General features: G+C 39.8%; 1 protein-coding gene across 2 annotated transcripts in view; it reads right to left on the bottom strand.

The window, feature by feature from the left end:
• Golim4 (golgi integral membrane protein 4) overlaps nt 1-5,235 on the bottom strand; it is a 78,800-nt gene extending 73,565 nt beyond the window's left edge. For both annotated transcript variants that reach the window (XM_031374115.1, XM_031374114.1), the window contains exon 1: nt 4,411-5,235. In XM_031374115.1, coding sequence (XP_031229975.1) covers nt 4,411-4,597 — 187 coding nt within the window. In that variant the 5' untranslated portion in view covers nt 4,598-5,235. The remainder of the gene's footprint in view (nt 1-4,410) is intronic.
• Nucleotides 5,236-23,188: the final 17,953 nt, after the last annotated feature.

Here is a 23,188-nt window from a genome sequence, read left to right on the forward strand (position 1 = left end):
ATCTCTGCACTCTCTCTCAGTAAGTGTATCTCTGCACTCTCTCAGTAAGTGTATCTCTGCACTCTCTCTTAGTAAGTGTATAGCTTTGTACACCTGCTGTTGCTGAGTACTAGTCATATGCCAGGCAACAAGAAGGAAGAGGAAGGACATTAAAGAGCCTGAGCTTGAACTGAAGGACTTTTGTTTTCAAGCAAATTAGGAGCTTTGGAAAACAGAAAGGCCATAGCACAATACCTTCCTGGTCAGGATAGGATTTTGTCCTCCCTCGTGCCAGCAAACTTAAGTAACAAATGGGGCCTTTACATAAAACTCCTTTTCTCCTAAATAATCAGAACATACTTGTTGGAATGTAAAGCATATGAAATATTGTATAAGTCTTCTTCAGTGGTATGTGGCCATCACTGTCCTAACAGGGAACAGGGTTTCCAGAGAGCACACTTGATAGTCTTCAATGTGTACTAGTTCCATCTCATTCCAGACCTTCGTACACACCATCATTAGCTCAGAAGCTGCACACGTCTCCGAATCTACTGTGATACAGAGGGGTTAATGAGTAACCAACCTCTAATTCTGTGTTTAACTTGTCAAAGAAGAGTCTTTCCTTGTCCAGGGTAAAGTGCACTGGTTTATGCCAGTTTATCTATTTTCCTGATGCTTGCTTAGAAACAAAGAAGGATATAAACTATACAAAGAACTTAGCCAATCCCAACACTGAGCCTAGGACCAAGCTGGGAAGAGAAAAGATATAGATTTTCTATTTCAAAGGAGGAGCCAGATGATCACATAGTCCTACTGCATTCCATGTTGGTGCTAAGGGTACTGTGGGTATTATTTTGGTTCATACTTAGAACAACCCTGATGAAATGAGTCACTCTAATCTCCATTTGATAAATAAGAAAAATTAGGCCCGACTTCACACAAAAAAGTTGCAGAACTAGAATTTGAAACACAGTCCAGAAACCAGTCTGTTTTTAATCACATGCCCAGGATAAGAGATGAAAACACCCTTGGGGCCAAGCATGTAAAGAGGATGTTTGAAGTGGCTTAGCATTAAGATTAGAGAGCCAGGGTTCTTAACCATGGCTGCTCCTGGAATCACCTAGGGAGTAGTAAAGATTGTTGGTTGAAGCCTAGGTTCCACCCCCACAGATGGGGTTTAATTGATGTGGGAGCTGCAAGGTGCTTCAAATGGGGAGTCTAGCCAGAGGCAGGCCACTTGCGGAACAGGTCGCATGTGGCTCGCTTGAAAGCAGCAAGAGAAAACGTTCAAATGTTAATTAAATAAGCACTGCACTGGACAAAGGTTGGTATGACTTCTGACAGCAGCATGTGAGCTCTGCACTAGTCTTTGGTATACTTAAGGCTCTGGTATGGGAGCTAGATATATAGATTATTGAGAAATACATAGATAATTGATAGATACATAGATTATTGATAGAAGATAGATTATATATAGACAGATGATTGATAGAAAGATAGATAGATAGATAGATAGATAGATAGATAGATAGACAGACAGACAGACAGACAGACAGACAAGGTACATGGCTATATAAATAGATACATAGATGTAGAAGATATTGTCATGGATTTTTGTGGAGAAGGTCATCTGATCTCTAAACCTTTCCATGTCATTCTCCAGCTCCCATTATGGGACTATTGTACAAAAAGAGTAACCTCCATTCAAAGGACCTTGGAGTACAGTCTATTCTTCAAATGAAGATAGCTTAACTATGCTTACTTAATACATGGCATACCACTTGACACAGATACAGTTACTTCAACTTTTTCAAGAGTCATGTTTTAAAAGAAGGCCACTCAAAATTAACTCTGACCTTTATCCAAGTCAAGTTAAGAGATTTATCTCACTTGACTAAGCAAGTCTTAAACAAAGGTGAGATAGGGAGGGAGAGAAAGAGGGAAGGAGGGAGAGTTTCAGGAAATGGTACAGGCAGTAAAGTGCAGCCTGCAGACCTACACTTTGTTCTCCTGTGGAGGAGAGACCCACAGATACCCAAAGCCAGCCTGCCTAGCTAAATCAATAATCCTCAGGTTCACTGAAAGACGCCATCTCAAAATGTAAAGGTGGAGAGCAAATGGGAAGAGAGACATGACATCAGTCTACGACTTCTGCACTCATGAACACCCACATGCAGACATATGCATCAAAAACAAACAAACAAATAAATAAGGAAAAAATAAAATAAAATCAGACACTCTGAAAGCTCATCTACGAAGGTGGTGTGTAGCACCAGAGAGTAAAACACCATCTGTCCCAGGGAAGGAAAAACAAAAGCTGCAAGCCCTCAGAAAATGTTCCGCATTAAATAGCATGCAGACGTGAACATGAATGTTGCTAAAGGCAAGCCTGAATGCTTTTTTTTTTGAAAATAAGCAGAAACTTTGGCCAGTTTGTGAACTAATTCTTCCTACACAATCACTGGGTCTGTTGCAAGGCCAAAGCAACAGTTAAGTAACATTTCAGGAGCTCAGTACACTATGGCTCAACAGCTCAGCCAGGCAAGTGCTTACTGGCTCTGCAAGCTTGAGGACCTCAGTTTGAATCCCCAGGACTGGTGTAAGAACCCAGGTGTAATGGTGTGTGCCTGGAATCTGGGTGCTGGGAGGTATGGGGCCAAAACAGAACATCCTTGGAGCTCACTGGCCAGAAAGTCTGGCTGAATCAGTGAGATCAAAGCTTGAATCCAGTGACCCTGTCTCAAGAAATAAGGTGGAGAGTGAAAAACAAACATTGGCCATCACACTACACATGCGGGCACACACACACACACACACACACACACAGATCAGAACCAGGTGTTAGCTGATTAGTCAACCTAGCCAAAACCACTGGTACTCAAGGCTCCTTTAGGGACCCTGTCTCAGAAAAAACAGAGAGATTAGATTAAGGAAGAAAAACTCTGGCCTTCACATGGGCAAGTCAACACATGCACACACACACACACACACACACACACACACACACACACACTGAAACTCATGTGGAAGGCATTGATTTTCTAAATAAACAAGCAAGTATCCACCCTTCTCATACCAACAACTCATAGGTAAATCTCCATACTTTAAACTTTTTCTTTTAAATATGAAACTATCAAAAACAAGCTTTCCCTTTGAAGGAAGCCCAGCCACATATTTTCATTGGCTGGAGCCATGCAGCACCAAGAAGCTAAAAATACCTTCTTTTCTTCTAAGTTGGGACGAACAAATCAGACCAAAGCAAATAATTGCATATCATTTTCTCCCATCTTAAATGTCTTACTAGAAGAGGCTCTGAATGGCTGGATCAAAGCAAAGAGATCTGTTTTATATTTGTATTCGCATCCACTGTCAGAAATACCCCCTTTGGCTTATTTCTGCCCAGGATGATTCAATAGGCTATATTTGCACTCACAACAAGGATGGTCAGCATTTAGGTAGGACTTTTTAGTTTCTCACTTGCTTTGTATCGGAGAGAGAGCTTCATGAGTGTTGAAAACAAACCCAGCAAGATGGGCAAAATCGTTCATAAAAATACATACAACGACTATGTCCTTAAGGGAACCACGAAGTGTTTACATGCACTCACACATGAAACATCTGGACCATAGAAACTCACAATGTGATTCTTAAAATGAAAAGACACAAGCTGCGAACATCTTGCACAAGTTGAGTCTTCTGTGGCTAGCAAAGTGAAATTTTATGTTTCTTCTTTTTGACTTCTCAAAGCAAACTCTAAAACAGGCATGTGAATTCCTGAATATGCACATACAGGGCTCTACAGATCAGCTAAATAAAGGCTTCCCAGGGAACACAACCCTTTTGAAAAACAATTATCTGTAGGATAATCAGCGGTCAAGTGGTGTGGACTTTTCCATCACACCCAACATTTCTCAAGTTAACTACTAAATGAACAAGCATAACAACAAGATCAATAATAACAACACAAGCTAGCAGGTTCCATTCAGGAGCCACTCGTGTATTTAGCCTTTTTTTTTTCTTGAAAAAGAACACGGGTTAGGAAATGTCTGCGTAACTCTTTTATGTCTACAAACTAAGGCTTGCCTCTTGGGAAAGGATTGGCAGATGTAGCAGAAGGGCTGTTTGCCTAGATTGCAGCTGGGCCTTTGACAAGTGCTTCGGGTAAAAGCCTCGGTGTTATATGTATCCATCAAACGCCAGGCAGGACTGTGCGCTGGTGCTGTGGATTTCAAAGATAACTCCTGGGAGGAAGCAGGAAAACGGGTATATTATTTCCCCACACACACTCAGAAGCCAACATCCCCGGGACGGCTCCCTCAGATGCACCAGAAGGTCAATGGGTGGTACCTGCAAAGCCAAATGTACACCAAGCTACTTTTCTAGCCCCAGCCCCAGCTCAGAAGTTGGCCGCGCGCTTCCCCTTAACTGTACCTTGCAATTGGGCAGAGAGTGAGTCCTGGTGCTGCTGGTACTTGAGCGCCACCGCCTCAGCTTTGCGCAGCTGCGTCTGCAGTTCCAAGTAGAGCATCGCGCCATAGAGGAAGCCGAAGACCACCGTGAGCAGCAGCAGCGTCTGGAAGATCCGCTTCTGCTTTCGGGAGCACATCCCGTTTCCCATAGTCCCTCCTGCGCCCCGCGCTGCGGCAGCCGGAGCCGTCGTGTCCTCGGTCCTCGGCTGCGTCGGACAGCTCAGCAGCGGCCACCGCGAGAAGTAGCTGGACGCGGCATAAGCAGAAGACGCGAGACACAAAAGCGGGACCAGAGGGGAAGAGGCGGCCGTTCAGCCCCCGCGGGCGGCGGGGCGCCAGGTCATCGACGCCACCCGGCCAGCAGCCACCAAACTTCTGTGACGTCCGATCTCCGCGAGTGGCTGGGCCCGCGTGGAGTCCCTTCGCATACTTCAGAGCCCCGCTGTCCTTGCTACCGGTCCCTGCACGCAGGTTTTCCCTACTCCCCACTTTTTGGCCTCGCTGTCCCCACCGTCAGTCCCCGCCCCTCGCGCCGGCTCCCGCTGCTGGACTTTGTCGCTACCACTGGTAGGGGACGCGCGCCCAACAAAGAGACCTGGCTCCCGGCGGCGTCCCCTCGCACGGTCCCTCAGGATGCTGAAGAGATGGGGACTGGTTGGTCTGGTCAGGTTAAGGGGGGCGGTGGGCCGGTGTCACTGATCTGGAAGCTCCAGCCACCCGCCACCTCCCACCCAACTTACGTGTCACCCACGGCCCCGCTATCATGGCCAACGGGATTCCGGGAGGAAGTCCCACTCGGGCTCCCTGCTCATTGGGCCCGCGCAAGCTGCCGCTCCCTCCTTTCGGGGAGCTAATGCTGGGCTCCATTGGACGCCAGCTTTGTCCGTCCCGCCCCGGGCCGCGCCTTCCCTCTCAGCTCCGGGCAGGCTCTGAGCTCCGTGGGCCGCGGCCGCTTGGCGCCTGGGTGCGCCCACGTGGAGCCTGGATGGGTGCGGAGAGGCGGAGGAGCCGGGTTGGGATGGCTAGGGACTTGTCCTGGCCTGAGGCTTAGTGATCATTGTGCACGTGTGTGCATGTGTGTGCATGTATGTCCCAGCACTTGGAATGCTCGTGGAGCGAGAGTACAGCGCTTATGCACACCAAGCACCGCAAAGCAGCCATGCATGCACTCTGCTTAGCTCTGCTCATTTCTTACCCTACATAATGAGCTCAGCTTATGAACACTATGTTCTTTGCACATTCTCTCAAGGGCTGCCTACTGAGTCTTGTCCCATTCGAAGCACTAAGCTATGTGCAAGCTTACCAAAGATGGTAGGAAGTAAGCTGGAACCCTGAAACTCACTTGACTGTCTACATGGGGTGGGGAAATCACTTTGTTGGCAGAGGGAAAAGAAATGATCTCATGTTTCCTCTGGCTGCAAAGGGAATAATTTAAAAACAAATCTTACAGGCTGAAATGAGTATGCATTCATTTTGCTATGTGTATTTCCCTTAATGGTGGCAGAAAAACATCAGTTACATTTTTTAAATTACATTTTCAAGGCCAACAAAACCCACTACGTTTAACAAAAAGTTAGACAGGCATAATAACGCCAAACCACTTCAAAGAAATTCACAGTGCATTTGTTTCTTCAATGTAATAAGGGTGTGTGTGGAATTGAGGTTATGCATAAATGATAATTTTGTTTCTCCTCTTGACCTGAATTCTAAGAGAAATAAATTATTTCTGAAAAGTATCGGTTGTGCAATGGCACTTACTACAGTCTGTATATTTTATTCTACATATTTTTTTTTGTGATATCCTGCCTGAGTTTTACTCATCACCATTAATTATGGGGAGTGAGTGCTTTACACGAAGGAAATCTGCTTAAACCAGATTCATTTTCAAGACAAGTCCCTGTGCTGAATGTTTTTAGGTCAACCCTGAAATCATAGGTTAACAAGCGCCACAAAGGCAGACCGGGGCATTTCTCTGACTGTGAAAAATAAGCAAGACTGGTGGTATGTGCACTTACCTAATAAAAATCACATTATATTGTTGCAAATGCTTTTACACTGAATCTTAGCTAGGATTTTCAATTTACACGTTGGAAACAAAGAATCTAAATTTGACCAACATGACTATAGTAGTTGCAGTCCCTTCTAGGTCTTATAAAAAGATAAGTGCTCACAAAAGGAGAATCTATCAGAATCTTACCCTTTCCAACCTTCGCTTCTATAGAAAACAAATCATTACTCCGTTTAAACATGTAATCAAAGTGTTAACCTATGCCAGACCTGGTGATACAACCTGTAATCTCAGGTACATGAGAGATGGAGGCAACAGGATTCCAGGATCAGAATGGGCAATTTAGAGGGACTTTGTCTCCAATCAAAAGTTAAAAAAAAAAGAAAAAGAAAAGAAAAAGGCCTAGGGCTGATGGCTTATTGTTGCAACACTTACCTAGAATGTAGTAGACACTGAGTTCAATCTACAGTTGCAGAAAAAAGAAAGAATGCTTAACTTAAAAGGAAAATAGTCTAAGGCAGTCCAGTTTTGTTTCCTGGAAATGGTGTAACTCCAATAGTCTCTAGTCTTGTGGAATTTACCATCATTTAAGGTTTCCTCTTTCCGTTTTACTCACAGAAATTGGGAGAAGTTAGTGGGATTTCTTTAGAATTCCTCAGGACTAAATTTGCTCATAAGCTGTGCAAACTCTGATAAAATTCCTAAGACAATGAATTTTTCAGCAATAATCTTAGCTTATACTTGAATATGTGATTATTGACACATACACACACAGAGACTGTACAGAACAGGGAGAATGGAAAGACCGGTCAGAAAATACATAGGACATGGTATTCTGTTGTATTTTCAACCATTGGAAAATTTATGTGCTTCCTGAATTCATGATTCCTATTTTAAACCCTTGACTTGATAGCAACAGTTTCATTCCCGTTTCTTAACTTCTTCTTTGCCTGAAGCAGACAGCTGATTCTACAGAGTATAAAAGGCCATAAAACACAACTCGATATTTTGGTCATAAAATTTGAAAGACAAGAAAATTATTACCTGCACTTATTCATTATTTCAAATTCAAGAAGGGTTTGCAGAAGTACATAAAATCACTAATGGCAGTGTCTTTATAATATTACATTTCCAAGGTGACCAATGCCTCTAGCTTCTTGAATATACAAGTATAGAGCTTTTGAGCAGCCAATATGGGAGGCATCCAGAGCCTACAAATTAAATTTATATAGTGATGACTTTGGATAGAGTTTATAATATATGACCTACTTTCACTGGTCTTGAAAGGTCTTTTGTTAGTTGTATTTTATTTTCATTTCTTTATTGTTTAAAAGTACTTCATATGTAAATATCCATATTTGATATAAGCATATAGTTTGAAAATTGCAAGTATTGAAGAATTTCCCCTATTTAGTATTCTGTTTCTAAGTCAAGAAAAAGACAATCAGAACCTTACACATGAGAAGCATTAAAATAGCATTTGAAAACTTTAGCATGTTCTCTACCTTAAACAGATGAGGTTCAGCTATGCTTGTATGCCAAAGAGGTTAAGAAAAACAGATTTAAGAAAGGCAGCTGATGCATAATTTGGAACAATCAAATGTATAGAAATGTAGACTAAGTACTCTTCTTTGCATGGAAACTTTTACTGAAATATACTCACTACAAATAAAATTTAATAGGTTTTAATAACTTGTCAGAGAAACAAACGACACCCAAAATTAGTACTGAGTATTCCACTTTAAAATTGTGAGGTCAGATGCTGGCTTGTGTTAGAACCCTTGTCGAGCAAGTGCAAACCTGAGGGCTCAATTTCTAGCCTGTAAATGTCCTAGTTTAATTGTAAACTCGACACAGCATAGAATCATCTCAGAGGAAAGCCTAGTACAAATTGACCTGTGCGAAGGTTTGTGGAGGATTGTCTGTATTGCTCGATAATTGATGTAGGACAATGCAACCCACTGTGGTCTATAACCTTCCTACAAAGGTTGTCCTGCATAAGAAAGCTAGCTGAGCATGAACCAGAGGACAAGCCAACAAGCAATTACACACACACACACACACACACACACACACACACACACACACACCATGATTTTTGCTGTAAGTTCTTTCCCTGACTTCCCTCAGTGATGGGCTATGACCTGAAAGCATTAACCCTTTCTTCCCCAAAGTTGCTTTTGGCTAGAGGGTTTTATCCCTGCAAGATGAAGGAGGATAGTAGAACAGTAAATAAATAACTGGTAAATAAATAAATGTAAAATGGCTCTTACGTGTCAATAACTCACAGTATGAATGGTATCATGTAACATTGACAGAAATAAATCTCTCTCTCTTAAAGAACTTTCACCCATTGTCTCATTGCCATTGCTTTCTCTTTTTTTTCTCTCCACTTCACCTATTTGTTGACGCTTAATTAATTCATTCACCTCACCTCTTGTCACCTTTGAGACCTGTTTAAGGAGTCAGGACATTCTGTTATTTTGAAAGCTCTGTGAGAAATATGTTAAAACCTCCTTTCTCTCAAGGTTTTGTTAATGACCTGGCAGTAGCTGTTAGATTAATTAAGCAAAAAGCCAGGTATGTGACTAAGGGTATAACCACAGTTTACCTGACTCAACGTGTCTTGGTGCCTTTCTTGGGTCTGTCAATAAAAGTCTACCTTTGTAATTTCCAACTATTTGAGGAGTTAAAAGACAGCAAAGGAAGCCTGACACAGAGGCATGTCTTTAATCCCAGCACTTAGGAGGCAGAGGCAGGTGATTTCTGTGGGTTTGAAGCCAGCCTGGCATACAACGTAGTCCAGGAAAGCCAGGGCTGGTTTCACTGAGAAACCCTGGCTTGAAAAAACAAACAAACAACAGCAAAAACAAAGTAAAAAACAAAACAGAACAAAACAAATACCAAAAAAAATAAATAGCAAAGGAGTAAATGGCTAATTAATCTCTATAAGTCAAATCCTTTTCAATAGAAAACTGGGGCAAGAACACTCCATGGGTAAAGAACTCATGTAGACCCTGAGTCCTGAGTTCTGATGTCCAGAACTCAGTAAGGTCGCTGGAGTTAGTAGCTAGCACCCTTCTATGATTTCTGCATGATTGGAACACGGAGATGGGAGATTCCCCAGAAGCTCACAGGCTTAACCTGGCATGGGCAGGTACAAAATGACACTGTTTCAAAAATGGTGAAAAGGGATGACCAACACTTAAGGATGTCCCCTAACTTCTTTATGAATTCTATGGAACTCAAATACATACAACTCACCTGGCCCAACCACACACAAGGAACACTGTGGAAAATGTGTACAGATATGTCTATGAACAACCTGAGAACAGACAAGCAATGATTTTGTAACATAGGGTTTGACCTTTCTTTTGGAGTCCCTGAAAATAATCCTCGTCAGTGGTAAAAACTCTTGGAATGATTTCAAAGGTGGCTGGAGATGAACAGTGCCAGGTTCAAGCCTCATTTAGTTGCACATTATCTGCTACATCATGAGTAAGTCAGTAACTATTAAGACAATTAGTTCTAGAGTTTATAAAATGAAAAGAATATTTCTGTGTGTTCTGCATGGTTCATCGAAAAACCAGAGGGATCAAGATGGAATCAGATCATCAGATATTAGATTGAACTAAAAGCAACAGTGGCATCTATACATATCTAGATTATCTTGGAAATCCATATTGGAATTTTAAAATTAAGCTCCAGCTCGCCAATTAAAATGAAAATGCTACTCCCTAACTGAGCATCTTCCTTTCACTTATGAAACTGTGACTTCACAGTGCAGGGATTTACACATAACTTACATTCCTAAAAGCTGGACTTCTAATTCTTCAGTTACAATTCAGGAACTGACTTTTTAAAAATAACTACTGGGTTTAGCATGTGGTGGAGGCGGGCAGAAGGAAGGTGGCAGAGGTAATGACAAAATGAAGTGGGATCCTTGTTGCAAGGAACGTTCAGGTGTGAGGCTTCTGTCTTTAATGTTGTATTGAATGGCTTGAAAGTTAAATTGTTTAAAGAAAAACAAACACAGGAACAGAAGTGGCCTCATGGTGCAGTCATGACTCCTAAGGAAAGCAGCTTCAGAGACATGGCAATTAGCATAAGCTGTTGGTTAATTAGTGCCAGTGAAAGCCAAAGATCATTAAAGTGACACTTGGACACCTTAAAACATATATGCATCACTTATATAAACATATATACATACGTTCATTACAGTTTCCTTTAATGTGAGGGCAAGCCTTTGCTTGCAGGTCTGAAGGCATCATTAGGTGAAACTCAGCTTTGTCTTTTCAGACATGGTGTGTCACTCACAAATTCTGCATGCAGGCTCCCTGAGTAGTCCTTGGTAAGATGATTTCAGTGTTAGATGAAGCCAGATTTCAAGCATCATGGGTTTTGTGCTCTTATATTTCACCTAATTTGACTGCGATTTTTCTACACATTACCAGGTACTGTGGAACTTTTTAAGGCAATCATCTAAAAGTCTATAGGAATAACTATTTTTTAACCCCTATAGTTCTTCCTTTACCTAATATTGAATTGTACCACACAATTAAAATGGCAAATGTGATTGCATAGTCACTTATCATAGCACCAGCAGTCTGCACCTAGCTTAGTAGGAAAGGACACACCTAAAGAACACTAGTTTATGCCCCGGGGCCTTCTGGAGAGAATTCATATACCTGTTCACCCAGTAGGGAAGAACCTCTGGTGTACCAGTGAGTTGCTTTGTTGTTGTTGTTATGTGCTATATCCTGCTATTATTCATTTAAATTACAACTAGGGAAGAAAAGGGAAGAGTCAAACAGAAAAAAGGGTGGGGGTAGCCACTGTACTCTCTTAGCCCCACCCCAACCCTTCCAGCCCATCCTATTCTTTCCTTAACTCTCACATAGAAAGAAACTTTCTACCTCGGATGTTTAGCGTCAGAACCCACCAGAGACCCGGGTAGGTGAATCATACTTCCTTTCCTGTCCTTCTTTGTGATCTCTCCATTCTCATGCTCAGCCCAATAACAACCTTCTTACAGGAGTCCCTCCTCCCACTTCAACTATATTCACTTGAAACTCCAAATTTGGCTTCAGACCAAGGTTACCCCCTGGTCCTATCTTCCCTGTCTCTCCAGACAATTCTTTGACTTATCAAATACTACATGCAGAATCCCCTCTTTCCAAAACACATTCATATCCCTGGGAAGCCTGTGTCTAGGAGTGAACAGCATCCCCTATACCTTATCTGAAGCTCTGCTCAACCTATTCTAGTAACCTTCCTCTATTTCTCTCTGCTACTCACTGGCCTATAGAAGTACTCCCTACCAGGCAACTCACAGCCGTTATATTTTCTTAAGAGAAACCAACAGAAACAAAGAAACAAAAGACCCACCCAATAAATACAAGACCAGATGCCAACACCTTAAATTGTCTCCATTATCCCAATCCCAGATGCCTAGCCGCCAGCACAAAACACAAACATTACCAGCCAGGACAGTATGGATTGAGTATGGACATACTCAGTTACTGAGTATGGATCTACCCGTACTCAGTAACCCTACTACAGTAGGTACTTAGAACTGAAATACAGCTGAATCCCAAGAAAGGATTTCAAACAGTTATGAGTATGCTCAAGGGCATTAATGAAGATAATAATAAATCCCTTAATGAAGTCCATGAAAACACAACCTGCCTAACCTGAGGATTTGTTCATCAAGATTCAAGAAATATGCAGACTGCCAACTAGACTAGGCCAGAAAGTAAATTCCCTACAACAAATAATAACCAAAGTACAAAACACTCAGAACAAGGAAAGAATATTAAAAGATATAAGGGAAAAGTAGCAAGTAATAATTAAAATAACAGCTGAATTCTCAATAAAGAATCTAAAAACCAAAAGGTCCTGCACACATGTTCTATAAACTGTAAGAAACCATAAAATCCAGGTCTAATTACTATACCCAGCAAAACAATCATTCACAATAGATAGAAAGAAAATCATTTCATGATAAAACCAAATTTAAGCAGTATATATCTTCCAATCCAGTTATACAGAAAACAGCAGGAGGAGAACTTCAGTTAGAATAGATTAACCACACCATAGAAAACAAAAGAATAAATAATAACAGACCACAGAAAAAAATCCACCAAGAATATATTGCAAATATATATAAATTTATAAAGAATTAAAAATTTATATGAAATATATAAGAATATATAAAACATATATAAATAAATGTTTATTTATATGCCAAGCACATGGGCACCTAAGTTCATAAAAGAAACACTACTACAGCTGAAATCACATTTGCCCTCATAGTTATAGTGAGTAATTTCAAGAGTCAATTCTTGACCATGAACAGGTCTTTCAGGTAGAAACTAAATGAGAAATGTTGGAGTTAAATAATGTTGCAAATCAAATGGTCCTAGCAGATATTTACAGAGCATTTCACCCAAATGGAACACACAGGAATATAACATCTCAGTAGTTCATAGAACTTTCTTCAAAATTGACCACATACTTTATCACAAAGCAGGTCTCAACAGATATAAGAAAATTTAAATTATGTTATGTCTCTTTTCTGATTACCTTGGATTAAATCTGAATAACAACAGAAAGCTTGCAAATTCTTAAAAACTGAAAAACTCACTACAGAATTTAAAAAATGAGTCAAGGTATAAATTAATAAATAAATTAAAAACTTTCTAGAATGAAAGTGCAACACAGTGTACTCAAATGTATGGGACACAATTAGGTGTTGCTAAGAGGCAAGTTCATACCACTAAGTGACTACAGAAAAAGAGTTAATCGCATACTAACAACTTAAGGCCACTCTTGAAGGATTTGGTGGAAAAGAACTAACAATGTAAATAAGTATATAGCACCAAATAATCAAACTGGGAGATGAAATCAATAAAGTAGAGGCAAAAATATCAATTAAAAAGTCAATGAACCTAAGAATTGATTCATTGAGAAAAATCAGTAGGATAGACAAATCTTTAGCCCAATTAAGAAAAAGGTGGAGAAATAAGATCCAAATCAATAAAACTAGAAATGAAAAGAAAAATATAACAATAGACATCAAGGAAATCCAGGGACATAGTTCAAAAAAATCTGTACACCATATTGGAAAATCTAAAATAAATAATTTTTTTGTATATATGATGTATGAAAGAAAATCCAGACTGGATAAGTTATTTAACCCCTAGTGAAATTCAAGCAGTAATTAAAAGTCTCCCAAACAACATACATTGAGGGGCAGATCGACTCAGTGCAGAATTCTACCAGACTTTCAAAAAAAAAGAATGCCAATACTTCTTATGCTATTCCACAAAATAGAAACGGGAGGAACTTTTCCCAATTCTTTTACTGAGGCCACAGTTAAACTCATCTGCAAACTCTGCCGATAGCCAATGAAGAAAAAGAAGGACAGACCAATTTCTCTAATAAACCTAGATTAAGTATGCCCAATAAAGTCTTGGCAAACTGGATCTAAGAACACATCAAAGAGATCACCCAAAATGCTAAGGATGGCTTCAGCCCAGGGATAAAGGGATGGTTCAATGTATGTAAGCTTAATGTATGTAAATTCAATCTATGTAAATTCAACATATGTAAATCCAATATATGTAAAATAAACACATGTAAATTCAATATATGTAAATTTAATATATGTAAGTTCATGATCCTGATCCACTACAGAAAGACTGAGACCAGAGATGCAGGGATGGCTCAATGTATGGAGATTCATGATCATGATCCACTACAAAAAGACTGAGTGCAGAAGGGAGATAACATTTAAAATGTAAAACAATAAAATACCAGTAAAAAGAAGACTGAAAGAAAAATTGCACAATCTTTCATTAGACAGAGAAAAGGCCTTAGACAAAATTCAATATCCTTTCATGATAAAAGGTTTAGAATGACTGAGAGTTCAAAGAACATACTCCAGTGTTAATAAAAGGTAATTTACAAGCCCATAGTCAACATCAGCCTAAATAGAGAGAAACACAAAGCAGTTTTTACTAAAATCAGGAAGAAGACAAGGATGCTGTCTTAGTCAGGGTTTCTATTCCTGCACAAACATCATGACCAAGAAGCAAGTTGGGGAGGAAAGAGTTCATTCAGCTTACACTTCCATACAGCTGTTCATCACCAAAGGAAGTCAGGACTAGAACTCAAGCAGGAGCTGATGGAGAGGCCATGGAGGGATGTTACTTGCTCAGCTTGCTTTCTCATAGAACCCAGGACTACCAGCCCAGGGATGGCACCACCCACCAAGGGCCCTCCCACACTTGATTGATAATTGAAAAAATGCCTTACAGCTGGATCTCTGGAGGTATTTCTTCAAGGGAGGCTCCTTTCTTAGTGATAACTCCAGCTTGGGTCAAACTGACAAACAAAACCAGCCAGTACAATTGACCCCTTGTCAACTTGACACACAAACACATCACTATTAAGCCTTAATCCTTACTTTCTTATTCATCCCCAAGGTCTAAATAGCCTTACATATTAAATATTTCAATCCCTTTAAAATATCCAATATCTTTTAAAATTCAAAGTCATTTTACAATTCAAAGTCTCTTAAGTGTAGGCTCCACTAAAATACCTTCTTACTTCAAGAGGGAAAAATATCAGTGCACAGTCACAATCAAAAGCAAAATCAAACTGAAACCATCCAATGGCTGTGATCCACTCATGATTTTCTAGGCTCCTCCAAGGGCTTGAGTCACTCGTCCAGTTCTGCCCTTTGTAGCACATACCTTGTCTTCTAGGCTCCAGCTGCCTTTACTTCTCTGCTGCTACTGTTGGTGGTCATCTCATGGTACTGTCATCTCCAAAACACTGCTGTCTTCTGCTGCAACTAGGCTTCACCAATAGCCTCTCATAGGCTTTTTTCATGGTGCCTAGCCTCAACTCCTTTGTATTACCCCTTCAATCCTGAGCCATCAATTGCAACTGTGGCTGCACCTTCACCAGTGGCCTTCCATGGCCTCTCACAGTGCCGAACCTCAGCTGTTCTTCATGACCCCTTCATGCCTTCAAAACCAGTACCACCTGGGTGACTCTTACATATTACCAAGTCCAGCTGCCAGCACGAGGTACAACTGTGGCTGCCTCTAGATCACAGCTTCTCTGTGCTATCAAGAAACACTTCCTCTAAGATTTCACCTTAGTGATGCGGGTCTCTTCTTAATCACTGCTAATTTCTTAGCTCCAGCTAACCAGCTTCAATAGTCCCAGTAATGCAAAGGTTACACTTTAGTAGTTCTGGTATCTTGTTAGTCACCGCTGATTCTTCAGCCCCAGCTAACCAAAAAACAGAATCTTCACAATCAAAACTGCAATGGCCCTTATAAGTGCTTTTAATCTTTCCTCTGAAATTTCTCAAGCCCAACCTCTATATTCTGCAGTGTTCTCAATATTATCCTCCAAGCTCCAACAACACATGCCACAGAGCTCTTAACATCCCAATGGCTCCTCCAGCCCACAGTTTCAAAGGTCTTCCACACTCAGGTTGTCACAGGAATATCCCACTGTGCTGGTACCAATTTGTCTTAGTCAGAGTTTCCAATTTGTTTTAGTCAGATGTTTCCTGCACAAACAATATGACCAAGAAGTAAGTTGGGGAGGAAAGGGTTTATTCAGCTTACACTTCCACATTGCTGTTCATCACCAAAGGAAGTCAGGACTGGAACTCAAGCAGGTCAGGAAGCAGGAGCTGATGGAGAGGCTATGGAAGGATGCTACTTACTGGCTTGCATCCCCTGGCTAACTCAGCTTGCTTTCTCATAGAACCCAGGACTACCAGCTCAGGGATGGCACCACCCACAATGAGCCTTCCCACACTTGATTGATAATTAAGAAAATGCTTCACAGCTGGATCTCATGGAGGCATTTCCTCAAGGGAGGCAACATTCTCTGTGATAACTCCAGCTTCTGTCAAGTTGACAAACAAAACAAGCCAGTACAGATGCCTACTCTCTCTCTATGTAGTCAATATAGTACATAAAATCTTAGCTAGAGAAGTAACACAACTGAAGGAAATAAGAGGAATACTAATAAGAAAGGAGAAGCCAAAATTTCTTTATGTAGATGCAGATGATATGATTTTCACATATAAGTGACTCTGAAAATCCCACTAGGGGAATTTCTTCAGCAAAGTAGCAGTAGACAAAATTTACTCACAAAAATCAGTAGTCTTCTTATATGTGTCAAATGGACTGAGAACGAAATCAGAACAACACAATAACCTCAAAAATATAAAATATCTTTGGTAACTCTAACCAAGCAAGTGAAAGTCATTATGATAAAAATTTTAAGACATTTGAAGAAAGAAATGAAAGAAATAAGAAGATGGGAGGATCCCCCGTGCTCATGTATTGATAGGGCTAATATAATGAAAATGTTATTCTACCAAAAGCAATCTACTTATTTAATGAAATCCCCCTCAAAACTCCAACACAATTCTTTAGAGATCTTAGAAGTGACTTCTCAGCTTTCTATGAAAACACACACACACACACACACACACACACACACAGAGAGAGAGAGAGAGAGAGAGAGAGAGAGAGAGAGAGAATAAAATCAGGACATCTAAAACAATACTTAATAGTTAAAAAAGTCTGGAGATATATCATTATTTCACTCCTAACCTCAAGTTGTACTATAGAGCCATTGAAATAGAAATAGCATGATATTGGCATTAAAAACAGACATACTAATCAATGGATGGAACTCAGTTGACAAACCAGACATATATCCACACACCTACAGACACCTGATATTTGAGAAAACCCAGACAGTTTCTCAGAAAATTGGGAATAGTTTTACCTCAAAACCCAGCTATACCACTAACTGGGATATACCCAAAAGATGCTCCACCAACCCAGTAGGACACTTGCTCAAGTATGTTCATAGCAGCCTTATTTATAACAGCCAGAGACTAGACACAACCTAGATGTCCCTCAACTGAAGAATGAATAAAGAAAATATGGTTGATTTACACAATGGAATACTATTCAGCTATTAAAAAAATAAGATCACCATAAATTTGGCAGACAAATGGATGGAACTAGAAAATATCGTAATTGTGTTAACCCAGACCCAAGAGGATATATATGGTATGTACTTACTTCTAAGTGCATATTAGCTGTAAAATACAGGATAGCTACACTACAATCCATAGAACAAAAGAAGCCCCCCCCCCCGCAAAAAAAAAAAAGAAAAAGAAAAGAAAAAAGAAAAGAAAAGAGCGAACCAGAGAGAAGATGGTTGAATCAGTATCCGAAGGGGCAATAAAGTAAATATTGGAGGTGGATGGAGGGAGGAAACTGGTGGGAGAGGGAAAGAGGAGGGGAGCAGCCAGGTGTGGGGCAGGTTTAGGGAGAACAGGAGAGAGAACAGAAATTGGTTGGCAGGATGGGGGCAGAGCATCTCTAGGAATGGATTTGGGGGTAGGTGTGGGTCTCAGGGTGTCCATGGAGGCTAATCTAGCTGTGATTCCTAGCAGTGGGGGATGTGGATCCTGAAGTGGCCATTTGCTGTAGCCAACAACTCCCAGTGAAGGGATACGATAGCAACCTACCCACAAGACCTTCTACCTAAAATGTCCTGTCTACAGGAAGTGCAGGGACAAAAATAGAGCAGAGGCTAGGGCAATGACCAACCAATGTCTGGCCTAAATTGAGAACTGTCCCCTGGGCAAGAACCAATCCCTGACACTATGAATGATACCCTGTTATGCTTACAGACAGGAGCCTAGCTTAACTGTCCTCTTAGAGGGTCCACCCAGAAGTCAATGTAAACAGGTGCAGAGACCCAAGGTCAAACATTCAATGGAGCTCAGAGAGTCTTGTGGAAGAGTTGAGAGAAGGAATGAGGGACCTGAAGAAGTTGGGGACTCCACAGGAAGACCAACAGAGTCAATTAATTTGGAGTGTTGTCGGCTTCATGGACTGAACCACCACCCAAAGAATAAGCATGGGCTTGTCCTAGCCACCCCCTTCCTGCAGATGTGCAGTTCGGTCTTTATGTGGGTCCCTCAACAACTGGAGCTGGAAATATAACTGAGTCTACGGATCCCATTCCCCTAACAGGCCCTCCAATTTTGGCTTCGTGTGTGTGTGTGTGTGTGTGTGTGTGTGTGTGTGTGTGTATGAGAGAGAGAGAGAGAGAGAGAGAGAGAGAGAGAGAGAGAGACCTAGTAAGGGGAGGGCTCCACCTGCTTCTCAGAGAAGGGGAGGGGGTAGCAGGGGGAAGGATTTGTGTGAAGGAGTACTGGGAGCAGAGGAGAAATAATATTGGGATACAAAGTGAATAAACAAACAAAATGTAAAAAAAAAGAGAAAGAGAGAGAGAGAGAGAGAGAGAGAGAGAGAGAGAGAGAGAGAGAGAGAGAGAGAGAGAGAGAGAACCAAGCCAGAAATGTATAGTGAAAAAGAGATAGCATCTTCAATTATTGATGTTGGTCAACCATATCACTATCAATTGTGGATGAATGCAAATTGATCCATATTATAACCCTGTATACTCAGCTCCACGTGGACCAAAAACCTTAACATAAGGCCTTGAATCTGATAGAAAGGAAAGAGGAGAATAATCTTGTACTCATTGGCTCAGGAAAAAGACTGCCCAAATATGACACTGATAACACATGTACTAAGACCCACAGTTAATAAACAGGACCCTATGAAGCTGAAAAGCTTCTGTGTGGCAGTGTGGTGCTTATTCAGGAAGCTGGAAATAAATCTACCTTACTGTCTAGCATTATCACTTTTGGACATATACCAAAGGACTCTCCATGTTACTACTGAGATGCTTGCTTATCCTTGCTCACTGCTACTCTACTCATCAAACACAGCTGTTGTAAACAACTTAAATGTCCACCAGTAGATTTATGAAAAATGAAAATGTGGTATATTTGTACAATGTAGAATACTATCTGGATAAAAATCATAGCATTTCCAGATAAATGCATGGAGCTAGAAAAAATAAGTGAACCCAGTCCCTAAAAGACAAATACTATCTACGTTTACTTATATATGGATGTTAGCTTTTAAGTCTTCACTAATCCTGCTACTATAAGGAACAACACAATGGTTAGATATAGAGTAAAGATCTATGGGGGAAGGGACAATCTCTGAGGGGAAGGAAATTGAATAAATAGTGGCTGATTTTGGAGTATCACATGGAGAGAAAGAAGAAAGAGAAAAGTAAGGGAGACAGTCTGAGAAGGAACAGCTATCATGAAGGGCCATTAGAAAGATAATATGGAAACATACTACATAGAATATATACATATATGAAATAAATCTAAATGAGTTCATCAAATATAGGGGAGATAAAGGGCCAACTAGACATTTCTATCCACCAAGTGAAACCACCAGCGGGAGGAATGTGTTGTATCTAATTAGCTTGTTGACCAAAGGGGCCCCATGAAAACTCCCAAACAACATATTCTAATGCCAAGGCTATTGATTGGCCTCTATAAACTGATGGTTTGGCCCTATAGCTGCTAACAATACTTAAAAATATCTAGTTGAACATACAGACATCAAGTTGGTACCTATCTAAGCCTTCATCCCTACTGACTAGTGTTTACTGTACCAGAAGATAATCTGCATCCTACTTACTAGAGAAGAAAGGTAAACACCAACCCAGTTACAAACTCTTGTATCTACAAGGGTAACATACCTGCATGATATGCTGGTGAAATAATGGCACACGTGTTATGTTACACCAGCCACTATGCCACTATCCGATTAGATCTAAGGCCCACACAATGGGATGGAAACACTACCTGACACAGCTTTGGTGGCCAAGAACCTGAGACTAGATATGTCCAATGGACATAGAGTAAAACCAGACACTCTTCTTCTGCTACTGGAGTGTAGCAATAAAATCCCTCCCAATGGTGCTTTGCTATATCTTCCAGAACGTGAGAGATCTTGGGCCACATAGTCCTAAATGAGATGTCATAAACAAACCCTGCCCCTCAGGTCTCAGGAACTTTGCATTACAGGAGGCAGAAATGTAACACCCAGAAGGTATAAATAATATCAAGGAAATAGTGTCTTCCAGATGCAGCAGGACTGACATACATATGAACAGAAACTGACAGTATGCACAGGCCTTGCACAGGTTAAACCAGATGTGTGTCCTATGCTGAGATGGGGAAATGAACACAAGTTCCCAGACCAAACCAAAATCTATTGTCAATTGACAACTTCTTGCAATAGAAAACTTAGTTCTTCTAATGGAGTCACACTATAAAAAACAAATATATGTGCAAACCCCCATGCCCAACAATGGATGGTCAGCACAAAGCAACCTCAACAGGATTTTGGAGAATTTTGTCTCATGTGGCTTTGTTTAAGTATTTTTTTTTTAACCTTATTGGTTTTTGTTTGTGTTTCATGGTTCCAGATTTTATGTTTTTATGTTGTGTGTGTGTGTATGTGTTATGCATTTGTGTGTATGCATTCAATTCATGTGCTCTACCTTTGTTTTTTTTTGTATATTAATTTGTCCATTTTGTTTTATTCTCTTTTTAAAAGTTTCCCTCTTTGTCCTCTTAAGGGAGTAGGAAAAAAGGCATGGAGTTTGAAAGATAAGGAGGTAAGAAGCATTGGGAGGAGAGGAGGGAGGGGGAACCATGACCAGAATATATTGTATAAAAGTTACTTTCAATTAAAAAACAGAGAGGAAAAAAGAAACATAATAGAAATTTTAAGAAGTGAAAGCTACATTATTACTTGTAGATATAAACTGATATAGATACATGTATAGGTATATGGCTTGATTTATATTAGAAGCTCTACAAAAAGGTATTAAGAACTGTTAAGAAATTGAAGTTATAGTCTGGAAAGTTGAACAAAAAGTTTTTTTGATGACTTAAAGTCTGGTATGCTTGCTTTCATTCAGTTTCACTAAATATGTGTGCCCAATTTTGGAAATGAGTGATAGTGTCACAAATCTGCCCAGCATTCCCATTTAAGAAGAGAAACGAAGTCTGCTTTGAAACAGGGACTAAGCTTTTAAAATACTCATGTCTGACTTCTTTCTCCATGTGGCAAATGCCTCACCATGTTAAAGGGAAAACCTATAATGCAAATTTGTAGGAATAATATGATCAATAATGTAGAAGCATTTTTTTTAAATCTTAGGATATTTAGGTAATTGTATGAAGAGATAAAAATTTCTAATATTATCAGTAACCTATGCAAATCCACTCTGTCCAAAACAATAATGACTTTTTCCTAGTTTTCAGTTTTAACATTACTGAGCATACCCTGTCTGTTTGTTTGTTTGTTTGTTTTTGTGTTTTTGTTATTTTTGTTATTTTTGTTTTTTTTTTTGTTTTTTTTTTTTTGTTTTTTGCGAGACAGGGTTTCTCTGTGTAGCCCTGGCTGTCCTGGAACTCAACTCTGTAGACCAGGTTGGCCTCGAACTCAGAAATCCGCCTGTCTCTGCCCCCCAAGTGCTGGGATTAAAGGCGTGTGCCAACATCGCCTGGCAAGGGTTAAAATCTTATTATTAAATTTAATGCAGCTTAGTAAGTGTAGACAAGTTTGAAGGAATAACATAGGAGGTGAATTAATGGATTAGTTTGTTTGATCAATACATTATTGCACTTTGAATTCCTTTAAAATTATAAATTTTACTATTTGTTTATGTGTACATAGAATTGTGTCTGTGAATATATGTACACATGTATACAGATGCCTGAAGAAACTAGAGAAAGGTGTTCTGCATTCTTGACCTGGATATATAAGTAGTTGTGAGCCCCACAAGTTAGATTCAGGAAACTGTAAGAGCGTCAAGTGCTTGTAAGCACCACATTGAAGTTCAAACCGTGCTGATGATATTGAAATATAAATAAAACATAAAGAAACATTTTTCAGGCCACATAGTAGATTACAAATGTCTTTATAACAGTTCCAGGGGATCCAATGCCCCTTCTCTATTCTTTTTGGCACCAGACATACAAGTGATACATACATACATACATAATACATACATACGTACATAAATACATACATATAAAACAATCATGTACATAAAATAAATTGTTTAAAAAGAAAACATTTTTATAGATCAAATACATGTAGCTTTAATAAATTTATGTAATGTTACATATGTTGGGAAAACACTAAGAATTGATTAAAGTTATAAATTTCTGAAATTTATAACTGATAATAGAAAAACAACAGGAAAATACTCATTTTCTCAATCTCTTTAGTAATCAAAGAATTGTAAACAATAATATTAATTCTTTATTAATAGCTATTCTAGATAATCCTATTTTGAAGTTTGTATCAAATATGGTTCATGTTGTAAAATATTTGAAAAAGACAATAATTCCAAAGGAATTCTAAATGAGGACACAATTGCGAGAGAGCAAGTTGGCAGTATACCTCAAGTGTAATAAAATATTCATCTTGTTTGATTTATGAATTTCTCTTCTAGAAATGTACCCATAGAAATGCAATTTGCTCACAAATGCAATCTGAGAGAAATAACTTTCATGAAAAGATTATCATTGCAAAGTGTGTGTTATACTTTGGGTATGGTATGATCCCCAAATTTTTTATGCTGGTGGGTTTTTTTATTTTTGAGTTTTATATATCTACTTCTGGTTTTTTTCCTTTTTAAAAATTAAATATTTATAAATAAGGCTGCTATGAACATGGTGGAGCATGAGTCCTTCTTACATGTTGCAGTATCTTTTGGG

This window comes from Mastomys coucha, unplaced genomic scaffold (genome assembly GCF_008632895.1).
Source record: "Mastomys coucha isolate ucsf_1 unplaced genomic scaffold, UCSF_Mcou_1 pScaffold16, whole genome shotgun sequence".
NCBI lineage: Eukaryota > Metazoa > Chordata > Mammalia > Rodentia > Muridae > Mastomys > Mastomys coucha.